At 46.8% G+C, this 19,548-nt stretch overlaps 1 protein-coding gene across 9 annotated transcripts in view; it reads right to left on the reverse strand.

The window, feature by feature from the left end:
- LOC110520376 (LIM and senescent cell antigen-like-containing domain protein 1) overlaps positions 1 to 19,548 on the reverse strand; it is a 36,570-nt gene that overhangs the window by 12,518 nt on the left and 4,504 nt on the right. For 2 of the 9 annotated variants that reach the window (XM_036974912.1, XM_036974910.1), the window contains exon 2: positions 1,440 to 1,599. In XM_036974912.1, coding sequence (XP_036830807.1) covers positions 1,440 to 1,599 — 160 coding nt within the window. Of the gene's footprint in view, positions 1 to 1,439; positions 1,600 to 7,456; positions 7,938 to 17,421; positions 17,560 to 18,120; positions 18,533 to 19,548 lie in introns of those variants that run through there. The other 7 variants (XM_036974906.1, XM_036974911.1, XM_036974909.1 and 4 more) reach the window with 7 other exon arrangements.

Genomic DNA, 19,548 nt, shown 5'->3' on the forward strand with positions numbered 1-19,548 from the left:
AAGCACCGCCAGCATTCAAAAGTGACCAAAACATCAGCCAGGAAGCATAGGAACTGAGAAGTGGTCTGTGGTACCACCTGCAGAACCACTCCTTTATTGGGGGTGTCTTGCTAATTGCCTATAATTTCCACCTGTTGTCTATTGCATTTGCACAACAGCATGTGAAATTTATTGTCAATCAGTGTTGCTTCCTAAGTGGACAGTTTGATTTCACAGAAGTGTGATTGACTTGGAGTTACATTGTGTTGTTTAAGTGTTCCCTTTATTTTTTTGAGCAGTGTAGTTTAGGTGTAGTCTGGATGGGCTGCCGGGAAGGCAACTGTTGTCTTACAGTCAGAAAATACATGATCATCTTATTTTAGTAGTCACAGTCTATGTGTTTCTGGATCAATCAATACAGAACATAAGCATCAGAACCAGTCATTGATTAGAACATACGGTAGGCATAGATACACCTGTACCTCTACAGATCTGTCTGTGGCTTTGATCTCCCTTTCAGGGAAGAGCTCTGGGATCCCTAGGGTCAGCTGGATGTGTCTGGCCTCCTGTCTATTCTGCTGGCCACTGACCAGCCAGACAAGCCTCTAATGGGCCAGTAATGCATTGGGCGGAGTGCTGTGAGTTTAGGAGTCGATCCAGCTAATACACTATACCTAATATCGAATTTGTGACAGGAGGGAGGCTAATGCAATAATTGTCTCTAAGACAAGGGGCTTAGGGTTTATTTCAGGCTGGGCAATGTATATGATGGTGAGAGGGAGAGAAGGGAGAGAGGGTATGATGGTGAGAGGGAGAGAAGGGAGAGAGGGTATGATGGTGAGAGGGAGAGAAGGGAGAGAGGGTATGATGGTGAGAGGGAGAGAAGGGAGAGAGGGTATGATGGTGAGAGGGAGAGAAGGGAGAGAGGGTATGATGGTGAGAGGGAGAGAAGGGAGAGAGGGTATGATGGTGAGAGGGAGAGAAGGGAGAGAGGGTATGATGGTGAGAGGGAGAGAAGGGAGAGAGGGTATGATGGTGAGAGGGAGAGAAGGGAGAGAGGGTATGATGGTGAGAGGGAGAGAAGGGAGAGAGGGTATGATGGTGAGAGGGAGAGAAGGGAGAGAGGGTATGATGGTGAGAGGGAGAGAAGGGAGAGAGGGTATGATGGTGAGAGGGAGAGAAGGGAGAGAGGGTATGATGGTGAGAGGGGGAGAAGGGAGAGAGGGTATGATGGTGAGAGGGAGAGAAGGGAGAGAGGGTATGATGGTGAGAGGGAGAGAAGGGAGAGAGGGTATGATGGTGAGAGGGAGAGAAGGGAAAGAGGGTATGATGGTGATAGGGAGAGAAGGGAGAGAGGGTATGATGGTGATAGGGAGAGAAGGGAGAGAGGGTATGATGGTGAGAGGGGGAGAAGGGAGAGAGGGTATGATGGTGAGAGGGGTAACGTAAGAGAATGTCACCTCATAGAAGAGACCTTCGGGGAACTGTTGGAAGCACTGAGCACAGACGAAGCATCCCTCATGGTACAGCTCCCCGTTGCTATTGACGATCTTCTCCGCCGGGGCAAAGCCACTCTTACAGCGCTCACACATCGCATTGGCCAGGGCATTGGCCATGTTGCTGAGAGAGGTGAGAAAGGGGGCGAGAGTTATCTTGAGTATCCCTTTTCTCTTTTCTAATAAAGGGAAAGAACAGGTAATTGAGTAAAGTCACAATGTAGAACCCTCTTGGCAAGGTTTTGTCAGCAGCCACACCACGGCTGAAGCACATCCATCACCCATCGTACAGAAATAATAGTTTTTCTCTGACACAACACACCCAGCTAGAGGCTGTATTCAGGGTTTGGATATCAGGGTGGGGGAAATGAGTGAGCTGAGATCACACACATTCCCTCACACACACATATGGATTCTCAGGTCAGTTCCCACAGTAACCCCTGGTGTTTGTTGGTCCGTCTCTGCACACCATCGCTTCAGGCGAAGAAGGAAAAGCAGGACAATCTAGATGCTGTGTTTTGAGAAACAGGGAGACGCGCCCTCCCATGTGTCCTTAATTAACACATACTGTATCAACAGAGATGCACGCTGTATAGTCACAGCACTGAGTGAGTGAGTGAGTGAGTGAGTGGCCCAAGCAGAGCCAATATTGCACAAACCCTGCCAAGGAACACCAGGTTGAAAAACTTTTAGCCATAGTGAAAGGTATGTGAGAGACTCTGTGTACAGTATGTGTGTGCAGGGAGGAGAGAGGAGAGAATTAGTTCAAATAAGGGCATCTCTCTCCATCTCAGAGCTACAGGGCAGCCTGTTACTCCTGGTCACACACAAACTCAAGCCCACGTTCATGTCACCAGACTTAATGGGTAAATTAGGGGGTTTTCAATGACAGCCAGGGAGTTGTCTCTCCAAACAGCCTGTTGTTATTAGTCAGACTTAACAAAATGAAAGGACAGAGAGAGGGGCAAGAGGAGGAGGGAGGGCTGCTTTGTTTAAAAGGTCAGAATTCCAATGTGTGTCCAGGAGAAACACATGCTCACACAAGAACGCAAACTCACCCACCACATGACCAAAAGTATGTGGACACCTGCTTGTCGAACGTCTCATTCCAAAATCATGGGCATTAAAATGGAGTTGCCCTCCCCCTTGCTGCTATAACAACCTCCACTCTTCAAGGAAGGCTTCCCACTACAGTTGAAGTCAGAAGTTTACATACAATTAGGTTGGAGTCATTAAAACTCGTTTTTCAACCACTCCACAAATTTCTTGTTAACAAACTATAGTTTTGGCAAGTCAGTTAGGACATCTACTTTGTGCATGACAATACATTTTTCCAACAATTGTTTACAGACAGATTATTTCACTTATTCACGGAATCACAATTCCAGTGGGTCAGAAGTTAACATACACTAAATTGACTGTGCCTTTAAACAACTTGGAAAATTCCAGAAAATTGTCATGGCTTTGCAAGCTTCTGATAGGCTAATTTAAATAATTGGAGTCAATTGGAGGTGTACTTGTGGATGTATTTCAAGGCCTACCTTCAAACTCAGTTCTTCTTTGCTTGAAATCATGGGAAAATCTAAAGAAATCAGCCAAGACCTCCACAAGTCTGGTTCATCCTTGGGAGCAATTTCCAAATAACTGAAGGTACCACGTTCATCTGTACAAACAATAGTACGCAAGTATAAACACCATGGGACCAAGCAGCTGTCATACCGCTCAGGAAGGAGACGCGTTCTGTCTCCTAGAGATGAATGTACTTTGGTGCGAAAAGTAGAAATCAATCCCAGAACAACAGCAAAGGACCTTGTGAAGATGCTGGAGGACACAGGTACAAAAGTATCTATATCCACATAAGCTGAAAGGCCGCTCAGCAAGGAAGAAGCCACTGCTCCAAAACCGCCATAAAAAAGCCAGACTATGGTTTATACTTCCAAAGTTTTGGCAAGTTGTGGCGAGGACAACAAAGTCAAGGTAATGGAGTGACCATCACAAAGCCCTGATCTCAATCCTATAGAGCATTTGTGGGCAGAACTGAAAAAGTGTGTGCGAGCAAGGAGGCCTACAAACCTGACTCAGTTACACCAGTTCTGTCAGGAGGAATGGGCCAAAATTCACCCAACTTATTTTGGGAAGCTTGTGGAAGGCTACCCAAAAGTTTGACCCAAGTTAAACAATTTAAAGGCAATGCTACCAAATACTAATAGTGTATGTAAACTTCTGACCCACTGGGAATGTGACGAAATAAATAAAAGCTGAATAAATCATTCTCTACTATTATTCTGACATTACATTCTTAAAATAAAGTGGTGATCCTAACTGACCTAAGACAGGGAATTTTTACTAGGATTAAATTTCATGAATTGTGAAACTGAGTTTGAATGTATTTGGCTAAGGTGTATGTAAACTTCCGACTTCAACTGTAGATGTTGGAACACTGCTGTGGGGACTTGCTTCCATTCAGCCACAATAGGTTGGGTCCAGATGCTGGGAGGTTAGGCCTGGCTCCCACTTGTCATTCCAATTAATTCCAAAGGTGTTCGATTGGGTTGAGGTCAGGGCTCTGTGCAGGCCAGTCAAGTTCTTCCACACCAATCTCGACAAATCGTTTCTGTATTGACCTCGCTCTGTGCACGGGGACATTATCATGCTGAAACAGGAAAGGGCCTTCCCCAAACTGTTGCCACAAAGTTGGAAGCACAGAATCATCTAGAATGTCATTGTATGCTGTAGCGTTAAGATTTCCCTCCAGTGGAACTAAGGGGCCTAGCCCAAACCATGAAAAACAGCCCCAGACCATTATTTATCCTCCGCCAAACTTTACAGTTGGCGCTATGCATTGGGGCAGGTAACGCTCTCCTGGCATCCGCCAAACCCAGATTCTTCCGTCGGACTGCCAGATGGTGAAGCGTGATTCATCACTCCAGAGAACACGTTTCCACTGCTCCAGTGTTCAATGGCGCCTAGCTTTACACCACTCCAGCCGACACTTGGCATTGCGTATGTTGATCTTAGGCTTGTGTGCGGCTTCTCGGGCCATGGAAACCCATTTCATGAAGCTCCCGACAAACAGTTCTTGTGCTAATAGTTCTTGTGCTAGTTCCAGAGGCAGTTTGGAACTCGGTAGTGAGTGTTGCAACCGAGGACAGACTATTTATACGCGCTACGCGGTTCAGCACTCAGCGGTCCCGTTCTGTGAGCTTTGCGTGGCCTACCACTTTGCGGCTGATGTTTCCTCTTCACAATAACAGTACTTACAGTTGACCGGGGCAGCTTTAGCAGGGCAGACATTTTGGACAGATTGTCAGAAAAGTTAGGAACTTTGAAAGTCACTGAGCTCTTCAATAAACCAGTCAGCAATGGGTGTTGCTGAAATAGCAGAATCCACTCATTTTAAGGGGTGTCCCCATACTTTTGAATGTGGATATAAATGCAACATGTAAAGTGATGATCACATATTTCATGAGCTGAAAAAAAGAAATGCCACTACCATAAGCCGACTCCAGAGAATTTGGCAGTACGTTCAACCGGCCTCACAACCGCAGACCACCTGTAACCACGCCAGCCCAGGACCTCCACATCCAACTTCTTCACCTGAGGGATCGTCTGAGACCAGCCAACCGGGTCAGATTCTGCACAAACTGTCAGAAACCGTCTCAGGGAAGCGCATCTGCGTGCTCGTTGTCCTCACCGGGGTCTTGACGTGACTGCAGTTCGTTGTCGTAATCGACTTCAGTGGGCATATACTCACCTTTGATGGCCACTGGCACGCTGGAGAAGAGTGCTCTTCATGGATGAATCCTGGTTTCAACAGTACCGGGCAGATGACAGACAGCTTGTAGGACATTGTGTGGGCGAGTGGTTCGCTGATGTCAACGTTGTGAACAGAGTGCCCCATGGTGGCAGTGGGGTTATGGTATGGGCAGGCATAAACTACGGACAACAAACACAATTGCATTTTATCGATGGCAATTTGAATGCACAGAGATACCATAACGAGATCCTGAGGCCCATTGGCGTGCCATTCATCCACCGCCATCACCTCATGTTTCAGCATGATAATGCACAGCCCCATGTCGTAAGGATCTGTACACAATTCCTGGAAGCTAAAAATGTCCCAGTTCCTCCACGGCCTGTATATTCACCAGACATGTCACCCATTGAGCATGTTTGGGATGCTCTGGATCGACGCGTATGACAACGTGTTCCGGTTCACACCAATATCCAGCAACTTCACACATCCATCGAAGAGAAGTGGGCCTTATCAACTCTATGCAAAGGAGATATGTCACGCTGCATGAGGCAAATGGTGGTCACAACAGATACTGACTGGTTTTCTGATCCACACCCCTACATTGTTAAGGTATCTGTGACCAACAGATGTATATTTGTATTCCCAGTCATGTGAAATCCATAGATTAGGGACTAATGAATTTCAATTGACTGATTTCCTTATATGAACTGTAACTTTGAAGTCGTTGCGTTTCTATTTTTGTTCAGTGTATATGGCACTGCTCTCCCCTCAGAGAGACACCTGACCTTATTTCTCTCAATCTCGTGTCCCTCTCGTGTCTTTCTTCCTCCCGCTCTCATTATATAGTAACTGTATATCCTACAGCAGGATCAACACTACAGTAACTCACTACATTCCAGAGCACACAGAACGTATTGTCACAAGATGTGGAATCAATGCAGACTCTCAGTCAAGCTATTCTACAGCTATCATCACACTGTCTGATGTAATGTATGTACGTTTGGGGGCCATACTGTCAGGACCCTGACGTGACAGAAGGAAGGACTCAGACTCCCTGTTCTGGCCCTGCTGGAAGGAAGAGACAAAAGACTCAAGCATTTCCCCATAGACAGAACGACTATTAAGTGGTAAATACTTCATGATACTAACTTAGTGAGTTTGTGTCACAGGGAGAGAGAGAGGGAGACAGAGCAGTATCATGATGTTTCACTGGGTTTTGATCTTATGACACCCCCCCACCCGTTGTCTCTAGTGCTCATGTTTATAAAATGACCAGGTTGTCATCACACATCAGAGGGTGACAAGTCAGAGCTTCTGTTTGATTAGCCATACTAGAGTATTAATGGCTATTCTGTCCCAATGGTTGAAAGATACTGTATGGTCTGTGCTGGAGTATCTGAGGCATCTAAGGATCCGACTTAGCCTCCCCATATAAGTCAAAGCTTCAAACTGAGACCCTCACTTCCTTATAGACTTGCTAATGATTAGCATTCCAGACATATTCGCTGACTTAAGCTTGTTTGAAATGTGAAACATTTTCACTGATAATATACTTTTAATGCTGACAACATTACCCCCAATGGCCAACATTATCTGACTAACCCCCATTCTCACTATTCACAGGGGCACAACATAAAAAAGCTCACATATATTTAGCCTGCCCTCATCCCCTAGATCCCTTCCTTTCACACACACAGACGAATGCACGCACACACTGGCACATAGTTATCATGCCTTCTGGCATATTTCACTTTGCATAACAAACTCCCCCAACATTAAAATAGCACAGGGTCTCTGAGCCACTGTCTACTACCTCACCATGGTACCATGACCTGGAGCATGAAACCAGCCAACTGTGTGTTCATGTCAAATAACACTTTAGAGAATTCAGATCATCAAACTGTTCCTTAGACTGCTGTAATACCAGAATTATTCACTTCCTAATACCAGAATTGTTCCTAATCATCAAACTGTTCCTAATACCAGAATTGTTCCTTATCAAACTGTTCCTAATACCAGAATTATTCTCATTCCTAACATTTCTAATACGCTTTCACAAACAAAGGTCAATGACAGTTAATTGTGATAACCTTAAACCATAAATAAACTGAGTGGGTTTAATCCCAAAATAATGTATCCTAGTCAGATGTTATCACTGAATCACTATATCCTGTTACACAGCTCCTCCCCAGTGTGTAACATGTATCTTGGCTCCAGGACTTACAAGCGTGCGTAGAAGTCACAGAACTCCTTGTAGACTTTGACATCGCTTCGTCTCCTCTGAGACTTGGAGACAGGCAGCTCTGCCTCCCCACTGTTGGCATGACGATGACCGTTAACAGAGTGGGGTACAGGGCCAGGGGCCGCCCCATTCTCCAGGATGGTGGGTGGCAGTGGCCGACTCTGGACCTGAACCTCCATAGGACACGACTCGGTAGTCCAAATACTAGTTAGTACACGCTCCCAGTCCAAGACACCCTGCCCCAGGCCTATTCTTCAAATACAGGCTCTTTCTCAAACACTCCCAGAACAATCCAATCCAAAGGGCAGGATTACTAATCCAGAGAGTCTGAGCAGCACTGAGACTGAGACTGACTGACCTGACTTCACACAGATCCCTGATCTACCTCCCTCTTTTTCTCTCCCTTGCTCACTCTCTCTCATTCCCTTTCACCCTCCCTCAACTCTCTCACGCACACACCCTGTCTCTAGATACTCTCTCTCTTGCCCTACCTCTCTGTGTCACCCTTCCTCCCTCCCTCTCTCCATTAAGGGGTGTATCTTTCAAACTAAGAGCTCATCCAGCCAGTGGACTAGAGCAGACAGAGGTGACTGGACACACACCCACACACAGTGAAGGGGAGGCTTCACGGGGTGCCTGTCAGCTCTATCTAAAAGGGGCAGAGTATGAGTTGATGTATGAATTTATATTATTAAGTGTTTATCCTTTATTCCACTGCTCAGTTGCTAAATTGGTATCATAATACATATTTCATCATCATACAGTTACATGCATACTTTCATCATTACACCCTGATCTGTTCTTCTTAAATATGAATGGGAGTTATAATCTTGTGTTGTCATTTGTTCTCTCTCTCTGTGTGTGTGTGTACAATGTGTGTTATTTTCAGCCTGAGGGCCATGGATTTGTAATAAATATCCCTCAACATTCGCATGAGACAACGTGGTCCTGCAATTCCTTTCATTGACACTGTCCACACAATGGCCGGTCGTAACACACACATTCTCTCTGTACATTGTCACCTAGAGATACGTTGTGATTTCACAGTTCCAGGAGAGATACAGGTGGTTTGGCTCACCACATGGATCCGAGTCAGAAACGCTACAGGCGGAGTTGAGAAACTCAATGTTTTGCTCAAGGGAGATGAGCTCTGTCATATGAAAACATTATGAACAGATAAAAGTCATCTCTGCCATTTCTAATCTTGTGAATAAACACTTGTAAAAATGTTAAGTATTATTGTTATTGTTATTATCTGCTCTATGCCATCAGAGTGATTAATAGTTGTTTATGTGGCTAAATTCATCACATCTTACAGCTAGCTGACTGCCCTCCTTAAATGAATGACACTCCTACACCACCAAAAGATCAGGAGAATAAATCTACTGGAGACACTATTCATCCTCTGTAAGAAAAACTATATGTCCAGCTGAAAACCTCTTCAATGACTTTAAAACCAAGGCAGTGTCCCAGCTCCAAATCTCAATGCTGTGTGTAGTAAGCCTGTGTCACTTTAGCATGGAGTACTGTGGACATGTGTCTCTCCACAGAGTGTCAGACCATAAACCAGGAGGGCATTCCTCTCTGCTATTCAAATCTTCTGCGTGTTTCCATTATTCTACAAATAGATGCCCGGGAAAGTCTCATCTCCAAACCAGGTTCTGGCAGCTGACGCGCCAGCCCCAGTGTATGTGGGGGGCCAGCTTTACCTCCTCCTGTCCCTGGTGAGAGCGGCTGGTGTGTGACTTACTGCTAGCAGGTTCAGACTCATACACAACATGGGTCCTTCTATTCTCACCACTGATCCAGATAAAGAATGGATTACAATGGTCATAGGAAACTACTGGTGTTGACTGACAGGACAATGGGACGGAGGGCGGGACCAAAACAGGAAACACTAAGCTGCCACCCTGATTACAGCATACGGATTATACTGAGGAGAGGACTAGAGAGGAGTGTTCCCATGTGGTCATGTCTCCATCATTCAGGCCCTAGCCTATTCCTGAAAACACAGTTTACATTCTACAACAACAGGTGAAGCGTCTCTCTCGCTGACTGTTTCCTGAGAGGGAGAGACAGAAAGATGGTGAGAGGAAAATGAGAGCGAGAAAAGGGACAGAGAGAGAAAGCCTCCAGCGGGCCAAATCACTGCATTTCCCATGAAGCCTATATGGGGCGTCAGGGTAGCCTAGTGGTTAGAGGGTTGGACTAGTAACCGGAAGCACGCCCTCCCCAATTAAGGTGCCACCAACCTCCTGCGTTGTGCTAGTGCCTGTAGTACAGCCTCTTCTGAGGCAATAGGGGAGAGTAAACAAATACAGCATCTGACTGACACACATCCAGACTGGGAGAGTGTGTGTGAATGAGCCAAGATGTGTGCGAATGTATAAATGTCTGTGTGTTCACTTGATATCAGTGTGTGTGTGGCCTCACCAGTAGCATTCAATTAATGAGGCCACCCAGAGGGGCTAGGGCCTAAAAATGTCCTCAGCAACTGTCACCAGCAGACAGGGTGGCTCTGGAGTGCATTCTCTGCATTGGGACATGGCTTTGCAGGACTCTAACGAGATGCCATGGTAACAGAATGATGATGAGACTCCAATTCTTCACTTTAAAAAGGTGAGAGCAAACAAAAACCAAATATTTAACAAAAAACATACAACTCTACGCACCAGGACTACTTTCAAAAATGTCTACTGAAAATTTTACAAAACAAATATGCTTGAAGAACAGTGTCTTACCCTCTAACAAACAAACTAAATGTGCTGAATCCTGACCTGAGATCCATGCACATTACTTATCTGAGAGAAACCCTGCCACCTGGGGGTCTGCAGTACAGAGAGAAACCCTGCCCCCTGGGGGTCTGCAGTACAGAGAGAAACCCTGCCCAATGGGGGTCTGCAGTACAGAGAGAAACCCTGCCCCCTGGGGGTCTGGAGTACAGAGAGAAACCCTGCCCCCTGGGGGTCTGCAGTACAGAGAGAAACCCTGCCCCCTGGGGGTCTGCAGTACAGAGAGAAACCCTGCCCCCTGGGGGTCTGCAGTACAGAGAGAAACCCTGCCCAATGGGGGTCTGCAGTACAGAGAGAAACCCTGCCCCCTGGGGGTCTGCAGTACAGAGAGAAACCCTGCCCAATGGGGGTCTGAAGTACAGAGAGAAACCCTGCCCCCTGGGGGTCTGCAGTACAGAGAGAAACCCTGCCCCCTGGGGGTCTGCAGTACAGAGAGAAACCCTGCCCCCTGGGGGTCTGCAGTACAGAGAGAAACCCTGCCCAATGGGGGTCTGAAGTACAGAGAGAAACCCTGCCCAATGGGGGTCTGCAGTACAGAGAGAAACCCTGCCCCCTGGGGGTCTGCAGTACAGAGAGAAACCCTGCCCAATGGGGGTCTGAAGTACAGAGAGAAACCCTGCCCCCTGGGGGTCTGCAGTACAGAGAGAAACCCTGCCCCCTGGGGGTCTGCAGTACAGAGAGAAACCCTGCCCCCTGGGGGTCTGCAGTACAGAGAGAAACCCTGCCCAATGGGGGTCTGAAGTACAGAGAGAAACCCTGCCCCCTGGGGGTCTGCAGTACAGAGAGAAACCCTGCCACCTGGGGGTCTGGAGTACAGAGAGAAACCCTGCCCCCTGGGTCTGAAGTACAGAGAGAAACCCTGCCCCCTGGGTCTGCAGTACAGAGAGAAACCCTGCCCCCTGGGGGTCTGCAGTACAGAGAGAAACCCTGCCCCCTGGGGGTCTGAAGTACAGAGAGAAACCCTGCCACCTGGGGGTCTGAAGTACAGAGAGAAACCCTGCCACCTGGGGGTCTGCAGTACAGAGAGAAACCCTGCCCCCTGGGGGTCTGCAATACAGAGAGAAACCCTGCCCCCTGGGGGTCTGCAGTACAGAGAGAAACCCTGCCACCTGGGTCTGAAGTACAGAGAGAAACCCTGCCACCTGGGGGTCTGCAGTACAGAGAGAAACCCTGCCCCCTGGGGGTCTGCAATACAGAGAGAAACCCTGCCCCCTGGGGGTCTGCAGTACAGAGAGAAACCCTGCCACCTGGGTCTGAAGTACAGAGAGAAACCCTGCCCCCCGGGGGTCTGAAGTACAGAGAGAAACCCTGCCCCCTGGGGGTCTGCAGTACAGAGAGAAACCCTGCCACCTGGGGGTCTGCAGTACAGAGAGAAACCCTGCCCCCTGGGGGTCTGAAGTACAGAGAGAAACCCTGCCCCCTGGGGGACTGAAGTACAGAGAGAAACCCTGCCACCTGGGGGTCTGCAGTACAGAGAGAAACCCTGCCACCTGGGGGTCTGCAGTACAGAGAGAAACCCTGCCCCCTGGGGGTCTGCAGTACAGAGAGAAACCCTGCCCCCTGGGGGTCTGCAGTACAGAGAGAAACCCTGCCACCTGGGGGTCTGCAATACAGAGAGAAACCCTGCCCCCTGGGGGTCTGCAATACAGAGAGAAACCCTGCCCCCTGGGGGTCTGCAGTACAGAGAGAAACCCTGCCACCTGGGGGTCTGCAGTACAGAGACAAACCCTGCCCCCTGGGGGTCTGCAATACAGAGAGAAACCCTGCCCCCTGGGGGTCTGCAGTACAGAGAGAAACCCTGCCACCTGGGTCTGAAGTACAGAGAGAAACCCTGCCTCCCGGGGGTCTGAAGTACAGAGAGAAACCCTGCCCCCTGGGGGTCTGCAGTACAGAGACAAACCCTGCCCCCTGGGGGTCTGAAGTACAGAGAGAAACCCTGCCCCCTGGGGGACTGAAGTACAGAGAGAAACCCTGCCACCTGGGGGTCTGCAGTACAGAGAGAAACCCTGCCACCTGGGGGTCTGCAGTACAGAGAGAAACCCTGCCCCCTGGGGTTCTGAAGTACAGAGAGAAACCCTGCCACCTGGGGGTCTGAAGTACAGAGAGAAACCCTGCCCCCTGGGGGTCTGCAGTACAGAGAAAAACCCTGCCCCCTGGGGGTCTGAAGTACAGAGAGAAACCCTGCCCCCTGGGGGACTGAAGTACAGAGAGAAACCCTGCCACCTGGGGGTTTGCAGTACAGAGAGAAACCCTGCCACCTGGGGGTCTGCAGTACAGAGAGAAACCCTGCCCCCTGGGGGTCTGAAGTACAGAGAGAAACCCTGCCACCTGGGGGTCTGAAGTACAGAGAGAAACCCTGCCCCCTGGGGGTCTGCAGTACAGAGAGAAACCCTGCCCCCTGGGGGTCTGAAGTACAGAGAGAAACCCTGCCCCCTGGGGGTCTGCAGTACAGAGAGAAACCCTGCCCCCTGGGGGTCTGAAGTACAGAGAGAAACTCTGCCCCCTGGGGGTCTGAAGTACAGAGAGAAACCCTGCCCCCTGGGGGTCTGAAGTACAGAGAGAAACCCTGCCCCATGGGAGTCTGCAGTACAGAGAGAAACCCTGCCCCCTGGGGGTCTGCAGTACAGAGAGAAACCCTGCCACCTGGGGGTCTGCAGTAAAGAGAGAAACCCTGCCCCCTGGGGGTCTGGAGTACAGAGAGAAACCCTGCCACCTGGGGGTCTGCAGTAAAGAGAGATGACAAGAAACATTACAGGATGCAGTGGTTTAGACTGCACTGTGAGAAAATGCATCTTGTTGTGATGATGATGATGATGATGATGGAGAAAAGCAGCTTTAGATGCGTTTAACATCAATACAGAGATAATACAATAATACAACCATCTGATAATGCCAAAGGAAGACTTTGCTGTGACCGAATAGGGACAGTCTGATCTTACAGCCAATATAAACATTTCTCCTCTGGGCTATATAAACTAACCCAGGCTGTGGATACATGATGAATAACAGTTTAGACAGAGGCTTAGTTAGGTATTTTGAAGGGGAAGGTATTACAAACAGTCTCTCTGGGTTTAGTTTGTCAAGCTCTAGAGTAAATACTCTGATTGCCAACGTAACACAGGATCACACACAGCACTGGTAGGACGAATAAAGGAACTACATTATTTTACAGATGTGTTGTCAGACAGGCATGGTATTACGAAGTCACACCGAATAGCAGTATAAATCACTATGGTCATGGTATTTCCTGTTGGTGAGAAATTGGTGCAACAGCACAGCTGCAAGGTTTCATTGCTCAACCAGAATACTCCACACCTGGGTCAGGGCCAGAGACAGGGTTATGCCATACCTTCAAAACACACTCCCTGGCAACACCAGGCCAGGCCATCCAAACTACCCCAGCCACAGATCTCCCAAGGCCCCCTCCCCAGTCGGCCCGGGCCACCTTACAAACCCTGGCTCCCAAGGAATCCTCTAAGAATCTTCCAGGCTAATTATTTCTAAAACCAAAAGTTATTGTTTAGTTGCGATAGCCATACTGTAAACAACTGTAACTGTGTACTTTGACCTCCCTGCCAGAGGCGAACGTTGAGTTTGACAGGTATGTTTCCTAGACAAAGCTGAGGCAGTTATGTCTAAGCGAGGGCTCCGTACACAGATGAGACTGGAGCTACAGGCTAATAAGGCTGCTAGCACTAAGGGGAACGATAACGAAACAAACCCCTCTCTTCCCCTGGCTGTGTCAACAGTAGACATGGTAGGGGAGAGTGGGGTAAGTTGAGCAATATTTTTTACATTAAGCATCACTTCATTAAGAGAAATATAGTATTCTTTCTAACAAAAATATCTACATATATTTCAGGATGTTGTGTATCCATGGAAATAATCAGAATTCATGTAAACATTTCTAAAAACATAGCTTGTAACACATTACCCTGGGTATGGGTAAGTTAAGCCACCTACATATTTCAGAACTGAATTACAGTTGAAGTCAGAAGTTTACATACAACCACTCCACAGGTTTCTTGTTAACAAACTATAGTTTTGGCAAGTCGGTTAGGACATCTACTTTGTGCATGACACAAGTCATTTTCCAACAATTGTTTACAGACAGATTATTTCACTGTATCACAATTCTAGTGGGTCAGACACTAAATTGACTGTGCCTTTAAACAGCTTGGAAAATTCCAGAAAATTGTGTCATGGCTTCATAAGCTTCTGATAGGCTAATTGACATAATTTCAGTCAGTTGGAGGTGTACTTGTGGATGTATTTCACAGCCTACCTTCAAACTCAGTGCCTCTTTGCTTGACATAATGGGAAAATCAAAAGAAATCAGCCAAGACAAGTCTGGTTCATCTTTGGGAGCAATTTCCAAAGCCACGAAGGCACCACGTTTATCTGTACAAACAATAGTACGTAAGTATAAACACCATGGGACCACACAGCCGTCATACCGCTCAGGAAGGAGACGCGTTCTGTCTCCTAGAGATGAACATACTTTGGTGCGAAAAGTCAATCCCAGAACAACAGTAAAGGACCTTGTGAAGATGCTGGAGGAAACAGGTACAAAAGTATCTATATCCACAGTAAAACGAGTCCTATATCAACATAACCTGAAAGGCCGCTCAGCAAGGAAGAAGCCACTGCTCCAAAACCACCATAAAAAAGCCAGACTACGGTTTGCAACTGCAGATGGGGACAAAGATCGTACTTTTTGGAGAAATGTCCTCTGGTCTGATGAAACAAAAATAGGACTGTTTGGCCATAATGACCATCGTTATGTTTGGAGGATAAAGGGGGAGGCTTACAAGCCAAAGAACATCATTCCAACTGTGAATCACGGGGGTGGCAGCATCATGTTGTGGGGGTGCTTTGCTGCAGGAGGGACTGGTGCACTTCACAAAATAGATGGCATCACGAGGAAAGGAAAATTATGTGGATATATTGAAGCAACATCTCAAGACATCAGTCAGGAAGTTAAAGCTTGGTCGCAAATGGGTCTTCCAAATGGACAATGACCCCAAGCATACTTCCACAGTTGTGGCAAAATGGCTTAAGGACATCAAAGTCAAGGTATTGAAGTGGCCATCACAAAGCCCTGACCTCAATCCTATAGAACATTTGAGGGCAGAACTGAAAAAGTGTGTGCGAGCAAGGAGGCCTACAAACCTGACTCAGTTACACTAGCTCTGTCAGGAGGAATGGGCCAAAATTCACCCAACTTATTGTGGGAAGCTTGTGGAAGGCTACCTGAAATGTTTCACCTAAGTAAAACAATTTAAAAAGGCAATGCTACCAAATTTCTAATTGATTGTATGTAAACTTCTGACCCACTGGGAATGTGATGAAAGAAATAAAAGCTGAAATAAATCACTCTACTATTATTCTGACATTTCACATTCTTAAAATAAAAAGTGGTGATTCTAACTGACCTAATACAGGGACTTTTTACTAGGATTAAATGTCAGGAATTGTGAAAAAATGGAGTTTAAATGTATTTGGCTAAGGTGTATGTAAACTTCCCACTTACTCTAAGTATTACCACTACCTTTTTTTCCCAAACACAATTCAACATAATCGCTTTTTGGTCTTTTAATAATTTGAACACAGGCTTAACGCCTAACAAACACTTTGTACTTTTTGAAACACTTTTAACACAGGCCAGGCCCCTTGCATTACACCTGGGAAGAAAACACATTTGCTCAACTTGCCACTAGCTCAACTTAGTCCGTGAAATCATGACCTCTTTATAAATATTTGGTCAAATTATTAATTTGGTGGACGGTTTCCTAGAAACGAGTGCGTCTCAACTTTCTCCACTCTCCCCTAATGGAGAAATGTAAAGGCTGTAGTGGCATTACATGCTACACAACAAGTTAAAAACCTGTGGCTGTGCACCTCAAACCAACGGAACAGAAAAGTGGAAGAAAGTAGAATGTAGGTGGTCTTTTTAGACATGTTAGTTATTTTTGTGCAAAGTATCTCACAAATTAACCTCCCTGTTTTGCTATTGTTCCCAACGTCCATAAAACATCAGCCCTGCCCCTCTGCCCTACTGGCATAATTTCAGAGTTTAATTTCCTGCTGAGGGCTGAGCGAAAGGAGGAGGGAGGGTTTGGGAGGATGTGTGGCAGCCTGGGATGTGATCCGTGTGTTTGTGGGTCATATGTGAAGGACACATAGCAGGGACACACCACTACAACCAATGATGTCACAGTATAGAGACCAGGTGACCTCATGTTCTGTTACTAGCTCAGTTCTGCTGACAAAGCACTTCAGTGCATCATGTTTAGCGGTGAAGGCTGGTGTGTGTGTTTGTGATATGACACGTCTCTCTGACCCTTGGGAGAGATGCAGACCTCTAATCACAGCAGGATCAGGGACAAAGAAAGGGGGAGGGTGGGTAGAGAGACTGAAGGAGAGGGAAAAAAGTGTTGTCGTCACGTACACAGGATAGGTGCAGTGAAATTCGTTTTTTACAGGGTCAGCCATAGTAGTATGGTGCCCCCGGACCAAATTAGGGTTAAGTGCCTTGCTCAAGGGCAGATCGACAGATTTTTCACCTTGTCGGCGCAAGTATTTGAACCAGTGACCTTTTGGTTACTGGCCCAACACTAACCCCTAGGCCACCTGCCACTCTATGGGAAGGTAGAAGCCTGTTTTAAAAACATCCCTTTGAACATGCCTATCGGTAGGTGTTGTTGGAACAGTGAGGACATTCATTAGTCTCATTCCAATGCAAAATGTTTTATCTGTTGAAAAATGGTTGGCAATGGAAACCGTTTACTTTATGAACCAAAAAGAAGCACATAGCAAACGGAACAAAACGGGAAGGGACTTACCCGAATTTGTCCAATAGAAACTCTTGTTTTGTTTGCAAATGTTATAGGTTTGGAGTAAACGGTTTCCGCTGAAAAACGTGTTGCTGTTCTAAACCCCCCTCAGACAGGATCCGCACACAACCCATTACCAAAATGTACATACACGTTGTCTAAACAGACGGTTACCATGGTTACTCCATGAATATCAGTCTGAAATAAGGCGCTGTAAAAAAGTCGATATACCAGAATATGGAGAGTGGCCCCTTTACAGGCCTGGGATCTGGCGATAGGAAGTGAAGATATAGGGTAACCACAGGAAAGTAATGCTTACCCAACTTTTTACAGAGCCGGTAAGTTTTGTTGCTTGTTTTTTTTTATCTCCTGGTGCATTTCACATGATTAACAATATGTAAACAATAGCCGAATGTAACCAACAGTTGTGGACCAAAGCGTGTTCCTTCACAATCAGCTGGAAGTGCTTGGTAAATTTGCCAGCTGATTGCGTGGGACAGCCTTTGGACTGTGCTTCGGTTAAACTCGCCCATTTTTGACTTATTGTCCAAGTCGCATGCGAATTACGTCAGCATTGGAAATACAAACCGACATACAGACCAGCGTACTGAAAGTTAGGTTACAAACACTACTCTGTGGATATTTTGTCTGTGTACCTCGTACATATGGACAAAATCAGCAGACAACAGGTAAAGTAAGTTCATTTGAAGTTTATTCAACAGTCTGACTAGTGATGGGACTGTTCACAAAAAGTGAGCCTACATGTTAGAGACAAGGAGTCTTCCACTCTCGGATATCTTTGAGGCTAACATACACAGGCTTCACCTCATTCATACTCACAGACCAGGTTGTCTGCCTCTCTACAACACAAAGGACACCAACAGATGGTGACTTGTCAAATGTACCCAGTATTAACCTTAACCATCCCCCACTACAGTACACTTTGCTGACCTACTGTCTGTTCTCTCTGCAGTCTGGTCAAATAGAGAGAAATCAGAGCGAGAGAGAGGAGTCTCACCTGAGGCTGTTACTAGCTATGCTTCCATAGCTGTCAGGTCTCTCCTGTCTGCGTCTGTACAGGTCTGAGTTAGATAACTCCTTCAGCCGCAGAGAGTTCATCCCTCCTTCCCTCCCACCGTCCACCGGGGCACGGATACAAACTCAGTCAGTAATCCTCGTGTGATCAGTAAGTTCCAAAGCTCGACAGGACGACAACCAGCACTGAGCCCCACCAGTCTCCTCTCCAAGCCCAGAACAGCAGCTCACACCTGGGAAGCCCTTGGCAGAACAGTCCACACGCTCTCCTGGAACAGCCGGCTACTACATTCCACACTCCCTTTATCTCTGACAAACACACACCTCAAGGCACACATCTAGAGGAATGACCTATCAGGGGTGTGGCTCTGATCCAACACACCTATCAGCTCCTCGCTCCGCCCAAATTCTCAGCCTTAAGGCAGGTGCGTATTCATTACGCCGATTCCGTTGCAAAACATTTCTTAAACGGAATGAAACGGGGAGGGACCTAACTGAACTTGTCCAATAGAGAAACTCATTTTCGTAAGAGATCCCTTCCACTGATCAATCCAACATGACGCTTAGTTGATATTGATATGTTGATAACTTGTTGATAAGTTGTCTACAGTTCAGCCTCTATTTTCCTGTTGTCTCTCTCTCTCTCTCTCTCTCTGTCCCCAGTCTCTCTCTGCATCAGTCTGCCTAAGAGAGAAGTCTCTGTGATAGAAGAGGGCAGTGTGTTTCCTGCCCATTGTTCAGTTAATTGATAAAAGCATATACAGTCAGTGGCCCCTTCACAGACCTGGGATCTGTACTAAATACTAATAAATATCAGCAGAGGTGAACTAAACTGACAATATAGATTTATTCCTAAGGACTATTACGTAATAGAACTTCTCATCCTCTCAGATTTCCTCAGGATACCAAACAGCGCCATTGGAGCCCCAAGTAATGAACCAATCCAACCTGTGTGTGTACTGTGTATTCAGCTTCCTATGTATTCACACCCTCAAAGCACATTTGTAAAACTGTACACTGAACTCTTCACACAGGGCACACACACACACACACACGGCCAGAGCCTTGCCTGAAGAGTTCAGAGTTTACATGGTCACTATGGTGTGGTGACAGAGTGATGGCTGCTCTGACCCCACAATAACACCTTTTCCTCTTCCTGTTTGGGACTTTAGTGTGTGTGTGTGTGTGTCCATTCATGTTACTGCAGCCAATATCACAGTCCCTAACCCCACCCATATCAGACCAGTGTCAATCTCTACACCAACATGAGAACAACCCAATCAAACACTTGCATTAGGGTAAGAGAGCCATACACGACCTGTAACATCACAGCAAATAAAGAGTTGTCACAAACAAATAAACACACAGACAGAGAGAGGAGCAAAGATAGTTCTACACAGAGGACAGAGAC

This window comes from Oncorhynchus mykiss, chromosome 3, assembly GCF_013265735.2.
Source record: "Oncorhynchus mykiss isolate Arlee chromosome 3, USDA_OmykA_1.1, whole genome shotgun sequence".
Taxonomy (NCBI): domain Eukaryota; kingdom Metazoa; phylum Chordata; class Actinopteri; order Salmoniformes; family Salmonidae; genus Oncorhynchus; species Oncorhynchus mykiss.